This window comes from Mirounga angustirostris, unplaced genomic scaffold (genome assembly GCF_029215605.1).
Source record: "Mirounga angustirostris isolate CCGP_5_RB_7025 unplaced genomic scaffold, mMirAng1.0.hap1 SCAF_5, whole genome shotgun sequence".
Classification (NCBI taxonomy): domain Eukaryota; kingdom Metazoa; phylum Chordata; class Mammalia; order Carnivora; family Phocidae; genus Mirounga; species Mirounga angustirostris.
The window spans coordinates 51,531,759-51,553,855 of NW_026991713.1; the positions used below are offsets into that span (position 1 = coordinate 51,531,759).

General features: G+C 41.3%; 1 protein-coding gene and 1 long non-coding RNA gene across 2 annotated transcripts in view; one reads left to right on the top strand and one right to left on the bottom strand.

Moving 5' to 3' along the window:
- Positions 1-22,097, bottom strand: part of LOC135364415 (uncharacterized) — a 124,682-nt gene that overhangs the window by 27,213 nt on the left and 75,372 nt on the right. The window contains exon 4 of the long non-coding RNA XR_010411477.1: positions 4,125-4,376. This is a non-coding gene — a long non-coding RNA (uncharacterized LOC135364415). The remainder of the gene's footprint in view (positions 1-4,124; positions 4,377-22,097) is intronic.
- CUNH12orf56 (chromosome unknown C12orf56 homolog) overlaps positions 1-22,097 on the top strand; it is a 92,336-nt gene that overhangs the window by 24,976 nt on the left and 45,263 nt on the right. The window contains exons 2-3 of the mRNA XM_045868720.2: positions 12,082-12,241; positions 21,975-22,047. Coding sequence (XP_045724676.1) covers positions 12,082-12,241; positions 21,975-22,047 — 233 coding nt within the window. The remainder of the gene's footprint in view (positions 1-12,081; positions 12,242-21,974; positions 22,048-22,097) is intronic.

Sequence of the window (22,097 nt, forward strand, 5' to 3'; positions counted from 1 at the left end):
TGATTCCATACAAATTTTAGGATTGTTTGTTCCAGCACTTCGAAAAATGTCATTGGAATTTTGATCGGGATGGCACTGAAGGTATAGATTACTCTGGGTAGCACAGACATTTTAACAATGTTTATTCTTCTGATCCATGAGCATGGAATATTTTTCCATCTTCTTGTGTCTTCTCAATTTCTTTCATGAGTGTTCTGTAGTTCCTAGAGTATAGATCCTTTACCTCTTTGGTTAGGTTTATTCCGAGGTATCTTATGGTTTTTGGTGCTATTGTAAATGGAATAATTTCTCTAATTTCTCTTTCTACAGTTGCGTTGTTAGTGTATAAGAAAGCAACTGATTTCTGTGCATTGATTTTGTATCCTGCCACATTACTGAATTGCTGGATGAGTTCTAGTAATTCGGGGGTGGAGTCTTTTGGGTTTTCCATATAAAGTATCATGTCATCTGCGAAAAGAGTTTGACTTCTTCTTTGCCAATTTGAATACCTTTTATTTCTTTTTGTTGTCTGATTGCTGTTGCTAGGACTTCTAGTACTATGTTGAACAACAGTGGTGAGAGTGGGCACCCTTGACGTTCCTGATTTTAAGGGAAAGGCTCTCAGCTTTTCCCCACTGAGGATGATATTCGCTGTGGGTTTTTCATAGATGGACTTTATGAACTTGAGGAATGTTCCCTCTATCCCTATACTCTGAAAAGTTTTAATCAGGAAAGGATGTTGTATTTTGTCAAATGCTTTTTCTGCATCAATTGAGAGGACCATATGGTTCTTCTCCCTCCTCTTATTAATGTGTTCTATCACATTGATTGATTTGCGAATGTTGAACCACCCTTGTATCCCGGGGATAAATTCCACTTGGTCGTGGTGGATGATCCTTTTAATGTATTGCTGGATCCTATTAGCTAGGATTTTGTTGAGGATTTTGGGATCCATATTCATCAGGGATATCGGTCTGAAATTCTCCTTTTTGATGGGGTCTTTGCCTGGTTTGGGGATTAAAGTAATGCTGGCCTCATAGAATGAGTGTGGAAGTTTTCCTTCTGTTTCTATTTTTTGAAACAGCTTCAGTAGAATAGGTATTATTTCTTCATTGAATATTTGGTAGAATTCCCCAGGGAATCCATCAGGCCCTGGACTCTGTTTTTTGGGAGGTTTTGATCACTGCTTCAGTCTCGTTACTGGTTATTGGCCTATTCAGGTTGTCGATTTCTTCCTGTTTCAGTCTTGGCAGCTTATAGGTTTCCAGGAAGGCCTCCATTTCATCCAGATTGCTCAGTTTATTGGCATATAGTTGTTGATAATAATTTCTAATAATTGTTTCTATTTCCTTGGTGTTAGTCATGATCTCTCCCCTTTCATTCATAATTTTATTAATTAGGGTCCTTTCTCTTTTCTTTTGGATAAGTCTGGCCAGTGGTTTATCGATCTTATTAATTCTTTCAAAGAACCAACTTCTAGTTTCGTTGATCTGATCTACTGTGTTTCTGGTTTCTAATTCATTGATCTCTGCTTTAATTTTAATTATTTCTCTTCTAATGCGTGGCTTAGGCATCGTTTGTTGCGTTTTCTCTAGTTCTTTAAGGTGTAGAGTTAGTTGGTGAATTGGGGATTTTTCTATTTTTTTGAGTGAGGCTTGGATGGCTATGTATTTCCCCCTTAGGACCGCCTTTGCAGTATCCCATAGGTTTTGGACCGATGTGTTTTCATTCTCATTGATTTCCATGAATTTTTTAAGTTCTTTGATTTCCTGGTTGACCCAAACATTCTTGAGCAGAGTGGTCTTTACCTTCCAAGTGCTTGAATTTCTGCCAAGTTTTTTCTTGTGATTGAGTTCCAGTTTTAAAGCATTGTGGTCTGAGAATATTCAGGGAATAATCTCAATCTTTTGGTATTGGTTGAGACCTGATTTGTGACCCAGTATGTGGTCTATTCTGGAGAAAGTTCCATGTGCGCTCGAGAAGAATGAGTATTCTGTTGTTTTAGGGTGGAATGTTCTGTAATTATCTATGAGGTCCATCTGGTCCAATGTATCATTCAAAGCTCTTGTTTCCTTGTTGATATTCTGCTTAGATGATCTGTCCATTGCTGAGAGTGGAGTATTGAGGTCTCCTACAATTAACGTATTGTTATCAATATGACTCTTTATTTTGGTTAACAGTTAGCTTATGTAGATGGCTGCTCCCATGTTGGGGGCATAGATATTTACAATTGTTAGATCTTCTTGTTGGATAGACCCTTTAAGAATGATACAGTGTCCTTCTGTGTCTCTAATTACAGACTTTAGTTTAAAATCTAATTTGCCTGATATAAGAATTGTTACCCCAGCTTTCTTTTGAGGTCCGCTGGCATGGAAGATGGATCTCCATCCCTTCACTTTCAGTCTGGATGTATCTTTAGGTTCAAAATGAGTCTCTTGTAGGCAGCATATGGATGGGTTCTGTCTTTTTATCCAATCTGCAACCCTGTGCCGTTTTATGGGAGCATTTAGGCCATTCACGTTGAGAGTGATTATTGAAAGATATGAATTAATTGTCATCATGTTGCCTGTGAAGACGTTGTTTTTATAGATTGTCCCTGTAAATTTCTGTTGTATATCACTCTTGGGGTCTTTCTCCTTTTATAGAACCCCCCTTAATATTTCTTGCAGGGCCGGCTTAGTGGTCACATATTCTTTCAGTTTCTGCTGGTCATGGAAGCTCTGCATCTCTCCATTCTAAATGAAAGCCTTGCCGGATAAAGTATTCTTGGCTGCATGTTCTTCTCATTAAGACCCTGAATATGTCTTGCCAGTCCTTTCTGGCTTGCCAGGTCTCTGTGGATAGGTCTGATGTTATCTGATGTTCCTCCCTCTGTACGTAAGGAATCTCTTCCCCCTAACTGACCTTAAGATGGTTTCCTTGGTTCTAAGATTTGCAAGTTTTACTATTACATGCCGGGGTGTTGGCCTGTTTTCCTTATCTTGGGAGGGATCCTCTCTGCCTCTAGGACGCGAATGTTTGTTTCATTCCCCAGATTAGGGAAGTTCTCAGCTACGATTTGCTCAAATACATCTTCTAGTCCTCTCTCTCTCTCCACTCCCTCCAGGATTCCAATTATTCTGATATTGGAATGCTTCATGGTGTCACTTATTTCTCTGATTCTATTTTCATGGATTCTGAGTTGTTTTTCCCTGGCCTCCTCTTTTCCCTTTTTATCTATTATATTGTCTTCCAGGTCGATTATTTGTTCTTCTGCCTCAGTTACCCTAGCTGTTAGATTATCTAGATTGGATTGGATCTCATTGATAGCATTTTTAAGTTCTGCCAATTCAGCTTTCATTTCTGCCCTCAGAGACTCTATGTTGCCATTAATTGATTTCTCCATTCTAGCCATTGTCTTCACAATTGCTAGCCTGAATTCCATCTCCGACATCTTGGTTATATCTGCATCCATTTGTAAATCTGCAGCATTAAGTCATAATCTCTGAGTCTTTCCTATTTTGGGGGCTCCTCCTCCTAGTCATTCTGTTGATGGGTGTTTGAGGGAATGTATAGAGTCCAAATTATTGACCAGAACCCAAGCAAGATGCACCTGTTTTCTTGGGACCTTAGGGTTGCTGGCCTCTTGTTTTCCCAGCCTGTCTTCTGGGCAAGGGGACTGCCATGCTGTTACTCAGGCAACCCTGTTTGGGCAGAGTTGCCCTGCCCCCCTGTGGCGGGGGATGGGCTCAGTGGGAATCAGTTTTGGGGGCCTTTGTTCTCTGGCGGCTTTCCCTGGCAGCTTTCCACGTCTCTTCCGTGAGTCAGAGCAGAAGAGACCATTTCCAACCCTCTGCCTCAGAGCAGAGAGACCACAGTCTGTTCTTCAGTGAGCTCTCCAGGCCACACTGTCTCTGTTTCTGTCCGTGCTGCTATAAACTGCAGCGTCCTGGGTTGTGCGCCCCTCCGCAGCGCCCCCAGTCCTGCCTCCAGGTCGGGGCACGTGTCTGCCCTTTGTGCTTCTAAAACCGCCAGCCACCCCCAGATCGCACACGTGACCCCGCTGCTCCGTGTTTCCATCCCATGGGCTGCCCTAAAGTCCTTTCCCCACTGCTACCGGTCTGCGAGTCTGTGCCCCGTCTGCAGCGCGCGAGGCTGTCACTCACCGGCGGTGTAGGATCCCCACGTCCAGGCACCCTCCTGCTGCCGTTTATCCTCCGATATCTGCCCGCAGAATCACGGGTCCCCGCTTCGTACCTCGAAACCAACCGCCTGCGATATTCTGTTTGTAGAGATCCAGATCTTCTTACATCTCAGGCTGGTTTCGTGGGTGCTCAGAGTGGTCTGGTAGATATCCAGCTTAATTCTGGGGACCAGCTGAAATAGGGTCCCCTACTCCTCCGCCATCTTTCCTAGTCCTAAAATAAAGGGATTTTAAAAGTACAGTGGTATATAAGATTGGAATTCTCTCTATATTCAAAAGACAAAATTTTCTTGAATTGTTAGTCTGCTCTTGATAAGAAAATGTAAACAGCTGTTTTCTCTTTGCCTGCCCAGAAAAGCCAGTTTCCATGTTTTGCCTCTATCCGGTCTTTGACGATCCCTAATCCTATTTAGACATGTGCTAGGTTTTAACAAACTTCCCCAAGATTTAAATCGTGAACAAAGTCTCCTTGACTAATTAGGCTTGTTTGGTATGTTACATTCTGGTATAAAGTCATCATCACTCGATATTCTGGCTATTGAGTTGTTATGTGACAGAATAACTGAGTTTCCTTGTCAATTGCATCCTAATGAACTCTCCTATCAGATCATTACCAATGTCCATTTCTGAGTTTTTGTCATTTATAATTGTCCTTATTCTCCTGCAAAATGAGTTTTATCTTCAAGGAGGTTCATAAAAAGGACTTTTGGGACAAATACAGGTATTCACTATCTTTAAGATCAAAACTAAAATGGGGTAAAAACTTCCAAAACTCACTGAAGTTGCATTTTAAACAAGAATAGTAAAATGGGACTAAGTAAATTGGGAAAAAAAATGATTATAGTTTCTTTTGTGACTTTTGTTCAAAACATTGCTGTTTCTCTAATGTTTGCTCTCCCAGATTAAGGAAACTTTCTCTTAAGATATGATTTACAGAAATGTGATAAAATATTCATTTGTAAACAAAAACATTAAAACATTTAACATTTAAAAAATTTATCTCTACCTAAACCCTCTGAAATTCAAAAGGTCTCAATAAGCTTTCTTCCATGGCAATCAATCATTTGCATAAGTTCAACAAGAATCTGTTCTCCTTGTAACAGGACACCATTGGAAATATTGGTTATTTTACTAAGGCTTTGACTGGAATGTCATATTTGAGAGACATTCATAGACTCAGAAATGACCAGACAGCTTTAAGAAACTAAGGTTGACTTTATGAAACCTAAAGCCATAAAGCTCCTTGGAAATGTTGGCCTGATACCTTGCTTACAGAGTTCCCAGCAGCCTTACCAGGTGAGTAAAGAATGTCACTTCCTGGCATGTGCAAGGACCTCAGGATATATTGGGGACCTCGTGAAGAGGAATCTGTCCCCATTTACAGGTATTGCAGGCATGTCTGATGGCAAGTACTTTGCTTGGCTTCTGGCCTGGAGAGGCAACTAAAAGTTCAATGTAGAGATTCCTTATAAAAGTTCCAGCAAAGCAGATTCTAAAAGATCTATATGATCAATCATTCTTGCTGAGCTTATGTAAATAATTACACCGTTTGTTAAAACTGGACTTGTTTTTCAAACAAATTAGTCTTATTTGGCTGTCTTTGGAAATGAGGGTTATTACAGAGAGAAATTATGTTTCAATTACACACCTTTGTGGATGCTAAACTTTAGTTCTGATTGTCTTTGAATGTTGTTTGCCTAAGCTAGACCACTTGAGGTAAACTTCAGAGAAATTGCCATAATAGCTCATGTATAGGCAATCTTGCTTGTTATTCTGTGGGGATAACAGGACCCCATGGGCATATGATTACTTGAACAACTGGGAAATGGGATAGATTCCCCAACAATTGTATAACTCAGCTATCACCTTGACCAATTCTATGGCTGGGATGACAAAATTGCTCTTTAAAAGCCAGAGCATGGGGCACCTGAGTGGCTCAGTGGGTTAAGCGTCTGATCCCAGGGTCCTGGGATCTAGCCCCATATCCGGCTCCCTGCTCAGTGGGGAGCCTGCTTTTCCCTTTCCCTCTGCCCCTCCCCCCACTTGTGCTCTCTCGTTCTCTCTTTCAAATAAAATAAAATCTTTAAAAAATAAATAAATAAAATAAAAGCCAGAGTGTACTCCATGGAGATAATGGATGGCCACACTTTTTTTTTTTTTTAAAGATTTTATTTATTTATTTGACGGAAAGAGACACAGTGAGAGAGGGAACACAAGCAGGGGGAGTGGAAGAGGGAGAAGCAAGCTTCCTGCAGAGCAGGGAGCCCCATGTGGGGCTCGATCCCAGGACCTTGGGATCGTGACCTGAGCTGAAGGCAGACACTTAACGAATGGGCCACCCAGGGACCCCCACACTTTCTTTATGATTAGATTGGATGATGCACTTGGGGATGCCCTTATCTCCTGAGACAAATCTCTCATTTGCCAGTGATTCCTTGTAATTAGGATATTGTTAAGGCTGGACCTCAAACAAAAAGGGCTTCTTGATGGTTTCATCCCTCATAGTCATTTATCCTAGAAGACACCTCTACTGACATACAGTTGCAAACAAAGTCTTTAACCCAAGCATACAAGAGCTCTCCTGGTAAAAAGAGCCTCAGAGCTCACTATGGGACTTCCAGGACTTACGATAGGACTGCAATATAAAGTAAGCAAAACAGTATGCTTGCTCAGCAGGACTCTAAATGATACCCAGGCACTGGATGCACTCAGCCAAGAATTAAATGAAGTCAGAGAAGGACTTCTTGAGAACCATGCCACTACTGACTGACTACTGTTGCTACACCATTAGGGGTGTGAAAAATCCCCTCACATGTGTCGTTTTAACATTACAGTTAACTCCTGCAAGGTGTCCCAATTAATAGGGGATATCTGTGATCAATTAAATAAGATCATGATATCCACTGATCTATTTGACAAAATTGGTACTTGGGGATCTTATCTAAGGGATGTGATCATAATTTTGGGCCTAATACTTGTTTCATGTTCATCCTATTGCATGTGCTGATACATGTACTGTTCGCTGCCCATCATGACCCCGCCGGAGCCATACCACAAGTCCCTGGACTGACCCCTGGAGAGATTCTAACTGCCACACAGTCCGCCACCCCATTTCAGCAGGAAGCACCCGGAGCGGTCATCGTCCCATTACCTAACGGCAGTTAGGGTTACTATTCCAGGGGGAGGAATGAGTAAGGGGCAGGCGGGGCTAGGTAGGGAGAGATAGATAGGGGCAATGTTATCAGGTTCACAGAAATCCCAAAAATGTGGAGGTGTGGGGAAACCAGAGATAAGGGGACTTACTGGACCACCCTGCCCTAGGTGAGTGGGGTGGGTGTCTTTACGATAATTACTGTGACCAACAAAGAATAACTAGACCCTAAAAAGGAAGTAAGCCATTGAAGGTGTTATCAATAGAGACGTTAAAAGGATTTAAATTCCCTGGTTAGCTTTCTATAAAAGACCAACCCTGAAGGCCCTCGTTGGCAACCCTGTCGGGACCCCTCTCACTCCTGAGAGCTTTTTCTGTATCTTCACTTAATAAACTTCTATTGCTTTACTCACTAGAAAAAAAAAAATTCTTCGCAAAAACTTCTGTCTGGAAGCTTTTTAGGAATGTAAGGTTTAAAAGCCTCTATTATTTGCTTTCCCTAAGCTAGAAAATCAGGCCCAAGAAACTCCACCAGATTTCTCCTGTAGTACCTATCAATTTGAGTGAATTTTGAGGTCCTGAAAATTTCTTAATTGCTGGCCTACCAGAAGTGATCTTCCTAATAAGCACTGGCCCCATAAACACACCAAACCTTTGGCCCTTAAAATGGTTTGCTATATCTGGTTAAGTGAATATCCTCCCTTTTTAAAGATTTATTTATTTATTTTTAGAGAGAGAGAGTGCGCGTGTGCATGGGCAGTGGGGCAGGGCAGAGGGAGAACCAACAGTCCCAAGCAGACTCCCTGCTGAGCACAGAGCCTGATGCTGGGCTCAATCCCATGACCCTGAGGTCATGATCTGAGCTGAAATCAAGAGTCCGATGCTTCATCAACTGAGCCACCCAGGCACCCCAGATGAATATTCTTCTTAAGTAGACACTTCACATAAGGCCTTGGATATACAACCAGTGTGTACAATTATATCCTGGTAAAAGGAAGTCAGATCTTTACTGAATCTAATAAGAGTTTCTGAATTCTGGGGGAGCCAGTGAAAATTAGATATTTAAACATTTTTGGTTTATGAGACAGAATCTAAATTGTTATGGGTTACACACTGGTTATAATTGAAGAAGGGGGATAAAAAGCTTCCTCATATATCTAGAAAATAGAACATTAAAACATCAATAATATTCTTTTTTTTTTTAAAGATTTATTTATTTGAGAGAGAGAGAATGAGAGAGAGAGAGTACATGAGAGGGGGGAGGGTTAGAGGGAGAAGCAGGCTCCTCGCCAAGCAGGGACCCCGATGCGGGACTCGATCCAGGGACTCCAGGATCATGACCTGAGCCGAAGGCAGTCGCTCAACCAACTGAGCCACCCAGGCGCCCAAAACATCAATAATATTCTAAGCAAATCACCACAATAAATTTCTATCAGTTTCATTTAGTCCTATAAAGTTAAATCTCGTTCTGGGACATTTTGGGTTAGGAGTCTCATGAAACCACCTGCTTCTTGACCTAATGGAGTCTTGGAAATCCTAACTCAGTCCACTGGTGTAGTCTGAGTTGTCTAAGTAATGTTAGCTCAGCTCTGAAGTGTTAATATTTTGAAGAGCCTGTCTCAGTCCTTTTTCCAGGAGGCTCTGCTCTGAGACTGTCCTTTGTTGAGGACTCAAACTGATGTTTATATCTTAGAATAGAACCTTCAAGCAAGCATCACAATAAAACAAAAACTATCTGTAGAAGACAGAGACTTCAGATGACTGTGGTTGGTTTATTATTGAGAACTTTCAAATGTGACAGGTCTGATGAAGTTTCATATTAAAAATAGGCAACTGACTGGAAAATTTGGTTGTTCCTATGGCATGCAAAACAAAGGTAATACAGCCATTGCAAAAAATTAGACAAAATGTCTCTAAGGATAGTGACAAAGCCTATTTTTAAAGACAGCAATAAAAGTTATGTCTGAGGGCACCTGGGTGGCTCAGTCATTAAGTGTCTGCCTTGGGCTCAGGTAATGATCCCAGGGTCCAGGGATGGATCCCTGCCTGGGGCTCCCTGCTCAGTGGGGAGTCTGCTTCTCCCTCTCCCTCTGGCTCTCCTTCGGCCTCTGCCTCTTCCCCCTGCTCATGCTCTCTCTCTCTCAAATAATAAAATCTTTAAAAAAAAGTTACATCTGATATGTAAAAATAAATGAACATAATTTTTATATGGATAAAGTCTTTAATATAACATAATAATACTGAAATACAATATATAATTACTATATATTATATATACATATATACAAAATGTGCCGAGACTGTAACAACTTTTTTTTTTAAAAGATTTATTTATATACAGGGCACCTGGGTGGCTCACTCGGTTAAATGTCTGCCTTCGGCTCAGGTCATGATCCCAGGGTCCTGGGTTCCAGCCCCGCATCGGGCCCCCTGCTGGGGGCGGGGAGGCTGCTTCTCCCTCTGCCTGCCTGTCTGCCTACTTGTGATCTCTCTCCCTCTCTGTGTCAAATAAATAAATAAAATCTTAAAAAGAAAAATTTCACTATTACCAGTTTTCTACAACTTACAGTGTTTTCTTTTCTTTATGTATTTTTAAGTAATCTCTACACCCAACGTGGGGCTCAAATTTACAACCCCATAATTAAGAGTTACATGCTCTACCGACTGAGAGAGCCAGGCATCCCCACAACTTAAAGTGTTTTAAAGATTTATTTATTTATTTTAGAGAGAGACAGAGACAGAGAGCACACGCTCGAGTGGGGGGAGGGGCAGAGGGAGAAGGAGAGGCTCTCAAGCAGACCCCCTGCTGAGCGCAGAGCCTGCCATGGGGCTCTATCTCACAACCTTGCCATCATGCCTGAGCCGAAATCAGGAGTTGGTCGCTTAACTAACTGAGACACCCAGGCGCCCCCACTTACAATGTTTTAAAACAGCTCAAAGACAATAAATGATGGAAAACATCTAGACCATCTTTTTTGCCAATTTCAAAGTCTTTCATAATTTTTCCTGACAAAGGCAAGAGAAAAATATAATACAGAGTTACACAAAGCAAACAAAAACCTTAGCCGTATGTATAATAGGATTCTAATTTTATAAGCATATCTTTGCAGGTATCAAATAGCTTAAGACTTTTCTGAAGAATCTTGTTCAGAAGAGGATCCTTTACTAACTATAAGCTTTTATTATTAACAAAAGCACATCCTTTTTAATACCTGCACTGGGCTATGCTTCATTAGCTTGGTTTGAATTACTCTATTTGAAAATAATTTTAAAAATTAAATTTTAGTAGATCCTGATAGCTTTTTATTAATTTATCTTCCTATCTTTAATTCCCCTGAATTAGATTTTTAAAATATTATTATTATTTGATATTTCCTTCATATATTTGTGAAAAGAGAATGATGAAACTGGATGATCACAGGAAATATTTTTATCCAAATTCTAAGTAACTTTGCAAAAAGCCAACAGAGGTATTCCTCCTGATGCTTGGATTAAAGGTTTCAAAGACGCCTCTGGTGATTCTCTGGCTTTACTCTTGGCTTTTCAGTCAGATGCTATTGCTGCCTACCTGTCATAAAAAGGGAAGTAGATTGTTAAAGATCTAAAAATCCTAAGTATTGGGGTGTGTGGGTGGCTTAGTTAAGCGTCCAACTCTTGGTTTCAGGTCAGGTCTTGATCCTGGGGTTATGAGTTCAAGCCCTGCATTGGGCTCCATGCTGGGTGTGGAGCCTACTTAAAGAAAAAAAAATCCTAAGTATTTATTGAGAATTTGTCTCTTTTTATTTCATTTATTTATTATATTTTATTTTTAAGATTTTATTTACTTATTTTTTTTGAAGATTTTATTTATTTATTTGACAGAGAGAGACACAGCGAGAGAGGGAACACAAGCAGGGGGAGTGGGAGAGGGAGAAGCAGGCTTCCCGCTGAGCAGGGAGCCCGATGCGGGGCTCGATCCCAGGACCCTGGGATCACAACCTGAGCGGAAGGCAAGCGCTTAACGACTGAACCACCCAGGCGCCTCGAGACTTTGTCTCTTTTTAATCAAGAATAGAAAACACAGCACTTTGGAGAGAAGAGAAAGCTATTTAGCAGCAGGAAACTTCCAATAATTCAAACCTAGATGTTTGTATTCACAGAATCTTTGTACACTGTTCCCCGCAAATGGACATTTTCTATTGCATAGGAAAATCCTAGCTTAAACCCATTAATCAAACATTTTTAAGACCTTTTAAAAAAATCTATTTTCAAAATGAAAGGGGGAGGGATATATTTTAACAAACAAAAACACTATTACTATTTATTTAGCAATTCTATAGTGTAAGTGTAAATAGTTTCTTGGGATCTGTTGCTAAACGCGTTTTCAGTAAAGACTAAAACAAATTGAGGAAAACTGAGAAACCTGACAAGAGGAAAGACTTCCCAGGAAAAAAATAAAAAGAATGCAGTTTAAACTTGCCCTAAGGGGCGCCTGGGTGGCTCAGTTGGTTGAGCATCTGCCTTGGGCTCAGGTCATGATCCCTGAGCCCTAGGATCAAGCCCCCAGGATCGAGCCCCGCATTGGGCTTCATGCTCAGTGGGGAGTCTGCTTTTCCCTCTCCCTCTGACCCTCTCCCTTCTCGTGCTCTCTTTCTCTCATTCTCTCTCAAATAAATAAATAAAATCTTAAAAATAAAATAAACTTGCCCTAAGCTTTAGGGGATTTATTATCATAGGGTAAACAGTTATATTTGTTCTCAATTAGTTTAATTAATTATATTTTTTTCAGATTGATGATTACCCACAGTTTTTGAGTCCACCAGAGAGAGAAACCAACCAACATATTCGTATCACACATTCTTCAACTGTTTTGAAAAAAGAGTGTGAACAATCGAAAGGTGTCAAATTCTCATTTCCATTTCATCATGCCACTTCTGACAATAAAAAAGGTATGTAATATATTTCTTAAAGTGACACAAGATGCATTGCTTGATAAGACAAAAAAGAATGTTCTTTTTTCCTCCCCAGCTTTACTGAGGTATGATTGACAAATAAAAATTATATGTAAGGTGTTTAACGTGATGTTTTGATCTATGTATACACTGTGAAATAATGACCACAATGATAACCACATAGTTATCATTGTGTGTGAGTGGTAAGAACACTTAAGATCTATTTTCTTCGCAAGTTTCAAGTACATGCTACATTTTTGTTAACTATAGTCACCATGCTGTACATTTTGGTCTCCAGAACTTATTTATCTTATAATGAACATCTACCTTTTGACCAACATTTACCTTTTCCCCCCAACCCCCAGCCCCTGGTAATGACCATTTTACTATCTGTTACTATGAGTTTGCCTTTTTTGGATTCAACATGAGTGAGATTACGTGGTGTTTATCCTTTTGTGTCTGATTTATTTCACTTAGCATGACATCCTCCAGGTTCATCCATGTTTTCCCAAATGCAGGATTTTCTGCTTTTTAGATTTTATTTTACTTGTTCATATTTTAAAGCAATCCCTACACCCAACGTGGGGCTTGAACTCATGACCCTGAGATCAAGAGTCAGATGCTCTACTGACTGAACCAGCCAGGTATCCCAGGATTTTCCTTTTTTTTAAGATTTATTATTTTTTTATTTGAAAGAGAGAGAGAGAGAATGTGAGCAGGGGGGGAGGGTAGGGGCAGAGGGAGAGAGAGAGAGAGAGAATCCTCAGACTCCTCACTGAGCCCAGAGCCAGACTTGGAGCTCCAGACCAGGACCCTGAGATCATGACCTGAGCCTAAATCAAAAGCTGGATGCTCACCCGAGTGAGCCACCCATGTGTCCCAGATTTTCCTTTTTTTAAAGGCTAAATAATATTAGATTGTGTGTATATGCATGTGTGCACACACATATGCCCCCCCTCCCCCCCCCACACACATTTTATTTATCCATTCACATATTGCTGGACAGGTAGGTTACTGTAAATAATGCTGCTATGAATAAGGGAGGGCAAGTATCTGAGACAGTGATTTTATTTCCTTCAGATATATGCCCAGAAATAGGAATGTTGGATCATACGGTAGTCCTATTTTAGTTTTTTAAGGAACCTCCATACTGTTTTCCACAGTGGCTACACTAATTTGCATGCCCACCAACAGTGCATAAGGGTTCCCTTTTCTCCACATCCTCACCAATACTTTCTATCTTTTGGCTGTTTGAGGATAGCCATCCTAACAGTTGTGAGGTGGTATCTCATCATGGTTTTGATCTGCAGTTCTATGATGATTAATGAGCTGATCCATCCATTCTCGGCAGCATAGTGCCTGGGCATAGTTTGCCACACGTGAGGCTATGTGGAAAAAAAGGAAAGAGAAAAGAATGGAAAGGAAGAAAGGGAGGGAAAACGGAGGGGAAAGAAATGAAGAGAGAGAAAGAAGTGTGTTCACTAAATATTGGTTTTAAAAAAAGAATAAGTTAGGGGTGCCTGGTTGGCTCAGTTGGTTAAGCACCTGCCTTCGGCTCAGGTCATGATCCCAGGATCAGGCTCCTTGCTCGGCGGGAAGCCTGCTTCTCCCTCTCCCACTCCCCCTGCTTGTGTTCCTGCTCTCGCTGTGTCTCTGTCAAATAAATAAATAAAATCTTAAAAATAAATAAATAAAAAAAGAATAAGTTAGAATCTGGATTCCATTTGGTCAGGTTTTTTTTTTTTTAAGATTTTATTTATTTATTTATTTTTAAAGATTTTTATTTATTTATTGAGAGAGAATGATAGAGAGAGAGCATGAGAGGGAGGAGGGTCAGAGGAAGAAGCAGACTCCCTGCTGAGCAGGGAGCCCGATGCGGGACTCGATCCTGAGACTCCAGGATCATGACCTGAGCCGAAGGTAGACGCCTAATGACTGAGCCACCCAGGCGCCCCAGGTTTTTTTTTTTAAGATTTTTTTTTTAAATTTATTTGTCAGAGAGAGCGAGAGATTGAGCACAAGCAGGGGGAGCATCAGGCAGAGGGACAAGTAGACTCCCCACTGAGCAGGGAGCCCGATGTGGGACTCAATCCCAGGACCCTGGGATCATGACCTGAGCCAAAAGCAAACACTGAACCGACTGAGCCACCCAGGTGCCCCTGGTCAGTTCTTGTTTAATTTTAATAACCTTATTAACAACCACATATTTTAATGAAAAACCTGATCAAGAAGTACAGGGGATAACCAGAAAGACTGTGAACCCGGCTTTAGGAAAACTCCCAATAGTCATCTCTGTGAATCTTGGGCTCCCACAGCAAGGGAAGCCACAAGGTCCTACTCTGATAATTATGGTTTATTACGATTATTAACAGCATTCATTCTTCATTCAAAAATATTTGTTGGGAATCTGTTCACCCAAGAATTATGATTCACACCTAGATAAAAAGATGAAAAGCCATCTTTAATTTTGTTTTTAGGGAGTTCAACATCTGATGCAGATGATTTTCCCATTGTGCATAAGGAGATCCAGAAAATCCACAGTGGGGTGGGGAGAAAGGGGAGGATGAAGAGTCAGGGCTCCTGGTACTTACCCAGCTCAACCAGAGCTTCCTTGCTTTTATGTTTTACATTTTGGACTTTACACGTTTCTGGTGAATAAGTTTTAAAAACCCAAGGACAAATAGATAAAAATAGAATATGTAGTTCAGAGGCACCTGGGTGGCTCAGTCGTTAAGCATCTGCCTTCAGCTCAGGTCATGATCCCAGGGTCCTGGGATGGAGCCCCACATTGGGCTCCCTGCTCCATGAGAAGCCTGCTTCTCCCTCTGCCTGCCACTCCCCCTGCTTGTGTTCCCTCTTTCATGTTCTCTCTCTCTGTCAAATAAATGAAATAGTAAAATCTTTAAAAAAAATAAAAGAATATGTAGTTCAGCATTACACTGTTTATTTCAAGGCCTTCTTTTATATATGTATATGAAATGTGTATGTATCTAAAGGAGCCCTTTAAGGTATCAATCCGTATAATTGGGAGGTGGTAAAAAGCAGAGAAAAAGAGCATGGGCTTTGGACTAGCTAAGCTGACATTTGAATCCTGGCTCCCACCTTTCCCAGCTTTGTGACTGTCTACAAGTCACAACCTTTGTAAGCCTCAGTTTCCTTGTCTCTATTGCTACCTTCACAGGATTATTGTGTTACATGAAATAATGTGGGCAAGACGGGGCACATAGCAGGATAGTAGTCAGCTGTTAAGATCTCATCCTTAGCATAGAAGAAGGGCAGAAGGAAGTCCTAACAGGGCTCCTGGATAGGCCCTTGCACTTCTGGCCTCTAGCCAGCCCACACCAGTCAATTCACGCCACACTAGACTTCCCTCCAAGTCAGACTCAGAGCTCTTGGAGTACTGAATAACTACAAAGTGTGAGAAAACTATCCTGTGTTTGTACACTCTCAGAGACAAGCACCTTTCCACACTGACGCTCTATGGCATGGCAACTGTTTGTAGAAGTTGTAATTAGACTTATTAAATCCCTGGTTGCTCACCAGGTCTCTTGTCACCCTAATTAGGGTACCTAACTGGCTTTGGTTGCCTTAAATGCATATTTATCCTTGTCCACAAGCATAATTATTCTTGGCTTTTTTTTTTTCCTCCCAACATGTATAAGAAGATTAAAAACACACGTTAAAGAAGCTAATTACAGGCAGAAGTTTTATGAAATTTAAATCCTAGAAACTTTGCAAATGATGTTAAAAGCAGTGAAGACTTAAAAGAACTTATCTTGTGTTCACACACATGGCTATTCATAGAATTGTACCTCTCTCCCCCGCTCCCCCTTCTTCACTTTCATCTCTGAAGGTTCCATCCGACACTTTTGTGCAGGGAGTTTTGAAAACCCAAAACTGCCAGTCATACACAGCACACATTAGAGAATAAAAAACATTTCTAGAATGCCAACAGTCCTATGCTCTGGCTCCTGTTCTCCACCAAGCTGCTAGTTCCCTGAGTCAGGTGTTGCCGTACACCCGGGACCATGTGGGTTCACCTCCTAGACAGTCTGTAATATGCAGACCTGAAGCAAGAGGGAGGCTCAAACCTGTCTGACCATCTACTTGACAACAGTCATTACTAGAGGCTTTAATGTTAATACTGATGATATCATGCCTACAGAAGTAGCACACATGAACTGCTCAGCATTTAAATAAAGATAATTATTAGAACTTACTCCAAACCTCTTGGGTGAAAGCCTAGGGAATATTTATGTCATGTGGCAAAGAAGCTCACACTCAAACCAACTGGATTGTCTTAACAAAGGAAGCTCAAAAGTGCAAATCATTTGCAGTAAAAATACTTAGTTTCATCATCACGTTTTCAACAGGCTTCCTAATTAAGCCCTACTTTTCTGGAGATATATAGAAAAGAGGCTTTTCTCTAGAGTATACATGTATCCTTATATATGGGTCAGAGGTACCACTTTAAATTGTACTTTTTATGTTTAGATGAAAGGGGATGGTTATTAAACTCTAAATGAACAATGCTGACAGGAGAAGAGCAACCGTAGTGAACTGTATTATCCACTAAAGCTCTAGAATGAATTGAGTTATTAGCCCCTTACTTTCAAGTACATTCTTGAACAGCACTATCCAGTAGAACTTTCTGAAATGATGGAGCTGTTTTGTCTGTGGTCTAATTATGTCTAATACAGTAACCAACAGCCACCTGTGACCACTGAGCACTTGAGATGTGACTAGTGCTACTACCTGAATTTTAATTTAATGTTAATTTTAATAGCCATGGGTGCCTAGTAGCTATAGAATCAGTCACTGCAGCTCTAGATGCATGGGAAAGACTTTAATGACTTTAGTGGTATCTTCTGAAACACTGGCATAACATGAAGTAGACTAATCCTCAAACCAGAATGAAACCTCATTATTTGATGACACATAAACTGAACCAGGCTTTATATAAATATAAGATTTTATTTTATTTTATCTAAAACCTATATATTTTCTAAAATCATTGAGGTGGGAGAAAACTAAAACAAGGGACTGATGAGTCTCTCAGGTTTAGTGGATAATTTTTACTTAGGCTTGGCAGTCTTCCCCATAGGAATAGGGTTTTGACAAATATAATCGGACCTCTTGTGGTTAAGAAAGCACTGCATTTTTTTGGTAGTGTCCTTTCTAAAAATGTTCCTCAGCTGACCAGCACTACTGAACATATCATCAGGCATCAACTGCGCTAAATGATGGAAGGACTTCATATCTAAGCTACTGAAGAAGACTGTGAACTGCTGTGTGCACACTAGAGAACATATTAGCAGAAAACTCTGTCACCTGTTTTCTGTATTTAGGCTCTCTTGTCAGTATGGTCTTACACCTGCCAGACTCTGGCCACTGGCATGTAGGAGACCAGCCCTTCCATCTGACGTAGAAGCAGAGATCAAGCTGTACTTCATTTCTCAGTGGAGAGCACAGATGATCCTAAGATTCTCCACACCGTTGTTACAAATGAAATTTAAAGCTAACATAGAGAGGGCAGGGACATTGAACCTAAAGTTGTTTTTTGTCATAACCTTTTAATGACCTCACACAAAAAACAAAGTTCAAGGCTGGTTAGTGAACTTGCATGAAATCAGGTTTAAGGGACAGCTTAGGTTGATTGTTCAGGTAATACCAGCTTCCTAATAGAAAAGGCTCAGTGGGGGCACCTGGGTGGCTCAGTTAGTTAAGCGTCTGCCTTCAGCTCAGGTCATGATCCCAGGGTCCTGGGATTGAGCCCCGCATCAGGCTCCCTGCTCCGTGGGAAGCCTGCTTCTCCCTCTCCCAGTCCCTCTGCTTGTGTTCCCTCTCTCGCTATGTCTCTCTCTGTCAAATAAATAAATAAAATCTTAAAAATAAAAAATAAAAAAAAGAAAGAAAAAGATTCAGTGATTTCTTCCCCCCTTCCAGCATGCCCACAGTGCTGTGCTCCATTCCTTTCCAGCTGTCCTCCAAAATGCTTGTTCCCTGCCTGAGGTGTTGCTGTATCCCCAGGACCCTGTGGTTCACCTCCCAGACAGTCTGTAATGTGTGGTCCTGAGGCAAGAGGCTCAAACCTGCTGACCTCTGTGCCACCAGTGCTCATATGTTCTACTTAATTCTAGCAACGATCAAAGGCATTATTGGTATCACATTTGGTACCCACATGTGTGAGATGCCTACTATTAGAAGGGTCTATGATGACTGGGGTCTTAAACTTACGTAATGAGTAGAGGTTATTCACTTGCAAATAGAAAAAACTCATTCTGCCTAACTTAATGCCAAAGAGATTTATAGAAGGATTTTGGAGTCTCTTAGGGAGTCAAGAGGGGAACAGAAGAAATCCACTAATGGAAGACCAGAAACCCTTGGGTCTGTTCCTGGGCCTGAACAGCCTGTGAGGGACCTTCTTCTCCATATGGCCAGTTTCAAAGACTCCCAGCTCTGCCTCTCATGTCCAGATGTCCAGGCCCAACTTGGATCAGAGCCCACCCCATCAGCTACAGCTAGGATAGGGATGGATCCAGATTTTGTGGGGACCGAAAACTCATACAATTTGCAGAGCCTTCTTTAAGATAAAGACTCAAGAGACCAAATACAGTTGATGTGGAAATGTTGGGATTCAGAGCAAATGGTCAAGAAAGAATTCTTGAAATATCTTCAGTGCAAAAAGCTGGTTTTTTTAAAGCATGGGGACAGGACCTGTGGGCAGAAAGAATTGCACTGGGGTTGTGATGGGTGACTGATTATATACTTTCAAGTTGGGAGGGGGTTAGGGATAGCGTAAGTCTCTAAGGAATTTTGGAAACAAGGTTTCCAGGAACTTGAGGGGGCTACCTATTGTTGGGAAAATCTCATTTATTTCTGTGTAGTCAAACCTTAGTCATGAGACCCTTCAGATGTGTATCAGTGGGCCATATGCGTGGAGGATGACTGCTGACATATATCTTGGAGGGTAGAGATAAAGGAAGTTTCCAAAGCAATTTTTTTTTTAAGATTTTTATTTATTTTTTTGACAGATAGAGACAGCGAGAGAGGGAACACAAGCAGGGGGAATGGGAGAGGGAGAAGCAGGCTTCCTGCTGAGCAGGGAGCAAGATGTGGGGCTCAATCCCAGGACCCTGGGATCATGACCTTGAGCCGAAGGCAGACGCTTAACAAATGAGCCACCCAGGCACCCCTCCAAAGGAATTTTTATATGTTAAAGAAGACTTACAGGATCCTGGCAGGGGGTGGGGGGTTGGGGGGGTCAGAATAAGATTGCCTTTTGCCCTTAGCAAAGTATTAACATTGAGGCAGCTGAGTCCCTAGAGGAATGTCATTCTACCTGTTTCAAGGACTTGTCAATGGACTGTAAATAGTAAGGAAATTTAATTTTTGCTTTTGCCTGTTTCCCACATCATAATGAGGGCAGCACTCCCAAGAAAATACAGGCAGAAGAAATCACAAACATCAAGTGTCTTTGGATACTCCCAAGAGAGGAAGTGAGACAGAAGGAAAACTGAAGTGGGAAGAGCCTCTGGTCTTTTTTTTTTTTAACGATTTTATTTATTTATTTGAGAGAGAGAGAATGAGAGAGAGCACATGAGAGGGGGGAGGGTCAGAGGGAGAAGCAGACTCCCCGCCGAGCAGGGAGCCCGATGTGGGACTCGATCCCGGGACTCCAGGATCATGACCCGAGCCGAAGGCAGTCGCTTAACCAACTGAGCCACCCAGGTGCCCGAGCCTCTGGTCTTGAATGATTGTGGCTGAAATGTCTTCCCTTTATGTATTTGATAAAAACATTTGAGCATGTGTACACATTGTTAAGGCCTCTCCTAAGACTTTGGAAGGAACTCATGCAAGTGAGGGGCACTAGAGCTCATTCATCATTAATTTCATTGGAAAGAGCAGTCTTTTTTTTTTTGTAAAGATGGGGCACCCATACTGTAGAAGAGGTCATTTCCTCAAAAAAGGGAAGGTGCTGGGAAGACAAAAGGACAGATGACCTACAGCTTGGTCCTTTCAGTAGTCACCTCCTGCAGCTGCAGTTTCCCTTTTTTTTTTTAGGATTTTAAGTAATCTCTACACCCAACGTGGGGCTCAAACTCATGCTCCTGAGATCAAAGTCATATGCTCTACCCACTGAGCTAGCCAAGCGCCCCTCAGTTTCCCACTTATCAGGCTTTTGGCCTCAAATCCCCAGGTGATCTCCAAATCTGATGAACTATGCTGGACTTCAAGGGGGCTGTGTTGACCTCTTCTGTCTAGACCAGAGCCAGCCAGAACAGCCTGCAGCCTCCAGCTTTTTATAGACCCCCTCCAGCATCACCTTTGGCTCTCTGAAGTAAAAGGGTTCTTTCTTCTAAGCATGGAGGTGCTTTGGGCTCCTCTCAGACCCACAGGAGAGAAAGAGGATTTTGCAGAGCAGTTCAAAAGGAAAGGGGTCAAACATAGTGAAAGCACACTTAAGATTTTGATTTCATTTTGCGTAAATTTTACCTTAAAAGAAAATTTTTCAGAAAAATAAACTGAAAAATTAAAAGAGTGGGAGAAGGAAAGGGAAGCAAGCAAGTCAAGAAAGGAAGAGGCTGACAGAGCTAGGGAAATCCCCAGAAGGAATTCTCTGTGGGAGCAGGGCTTTCTTTCTTTCCCTCCCTGGCTCTTGGTTTGGCTTGTGCATCCCTGACTCCAACCCTTCTGCAGGGATGGGGAGGTGGTTCGACAGGGAACACTGAGTTTCCACCAGAGCTTAGAATGTGAGGATAGTACTGACCTCTTGCAGTAGCTTATGGAAATGTAAATTTGGTTCTTGTTCAGAATATTTATTAGATACTATTATTATTTGTCCCTCCAAATAAAATACACATATAATTGGGAGGACATGACAGTGTTCTTGATGTTATGATTGGCGCTTTGGTTTTTACTTTAAATTAAACTAATGTATATTGTATAACTACTCCGCCAGGCACCACATGAGTCCTTTTTAAACACATTATCTTATTTTAATTCACAGAATTTTCATCATTTTTATAAATTAAGATACTGAGTCCAGAGTAATAAAGTAACTGGTAAAACTCTTATAAAGTAACTTTTTACAAGAGTCTGAAGTTAAGCACATGTTTTAATATCAAAGCCAAAATTCCTTTTGTTACATCATGCTGCCCAGTTTATAATTTGGGACTTGCAAGGCTTTTTGTTTTGTTTCGTTTTTTCGAGGGAGGTGGAAGAGGGGCAAAGGGAGAGAGAGAGAAAGGATTTTTTTTTTTTTTAAGATTTTATTTCTTTATTTGACAGAGACACAGTGAGAGAGGGAACACAAGCAGGGGGAGTGGGAGAGGGAGAAGCAGGCTTCCCGCCAAGCAGGGAGCCTGATGAGAGGCTCAATCCTAGGACCCTGGGACCATGACCTGAGCCGAAGGCAGACGCTTAATGACTGAGCCACCCAGGCACCCCATGGGAGAGAGAGAAAATCTTAAGCAGTCTCCACACCCAGTGCAGACCTGATGTGGGGCTTGATCTTACCACCCTGAGATCATGACCTGAGCTGAAATCAAGAGTTAGACGCTTAATCAGCTGAGCCACCCAGATGCCCCAGGATTTGCAAGTTTTTGTGAGGATTTATGAACAGTCATCAAATCAGTACATGTAACTATAATTTCTTCACAATCTCAATCAAATTATGTAATGAATTAGCAAATGACTTCTTTTCTTTTTCCTTTTTTTTTTTTTTTAGCCAAAAAAGAGATTAATGGCTCTGTGTTTTGGAGAGGCAAAGAGCCCAGAAATTTGAATGAATCCTCTCTCAGGTGAGATTTTGTTTGGAGTATGTTTTTAACTTGCTGACCAAAACTTATTT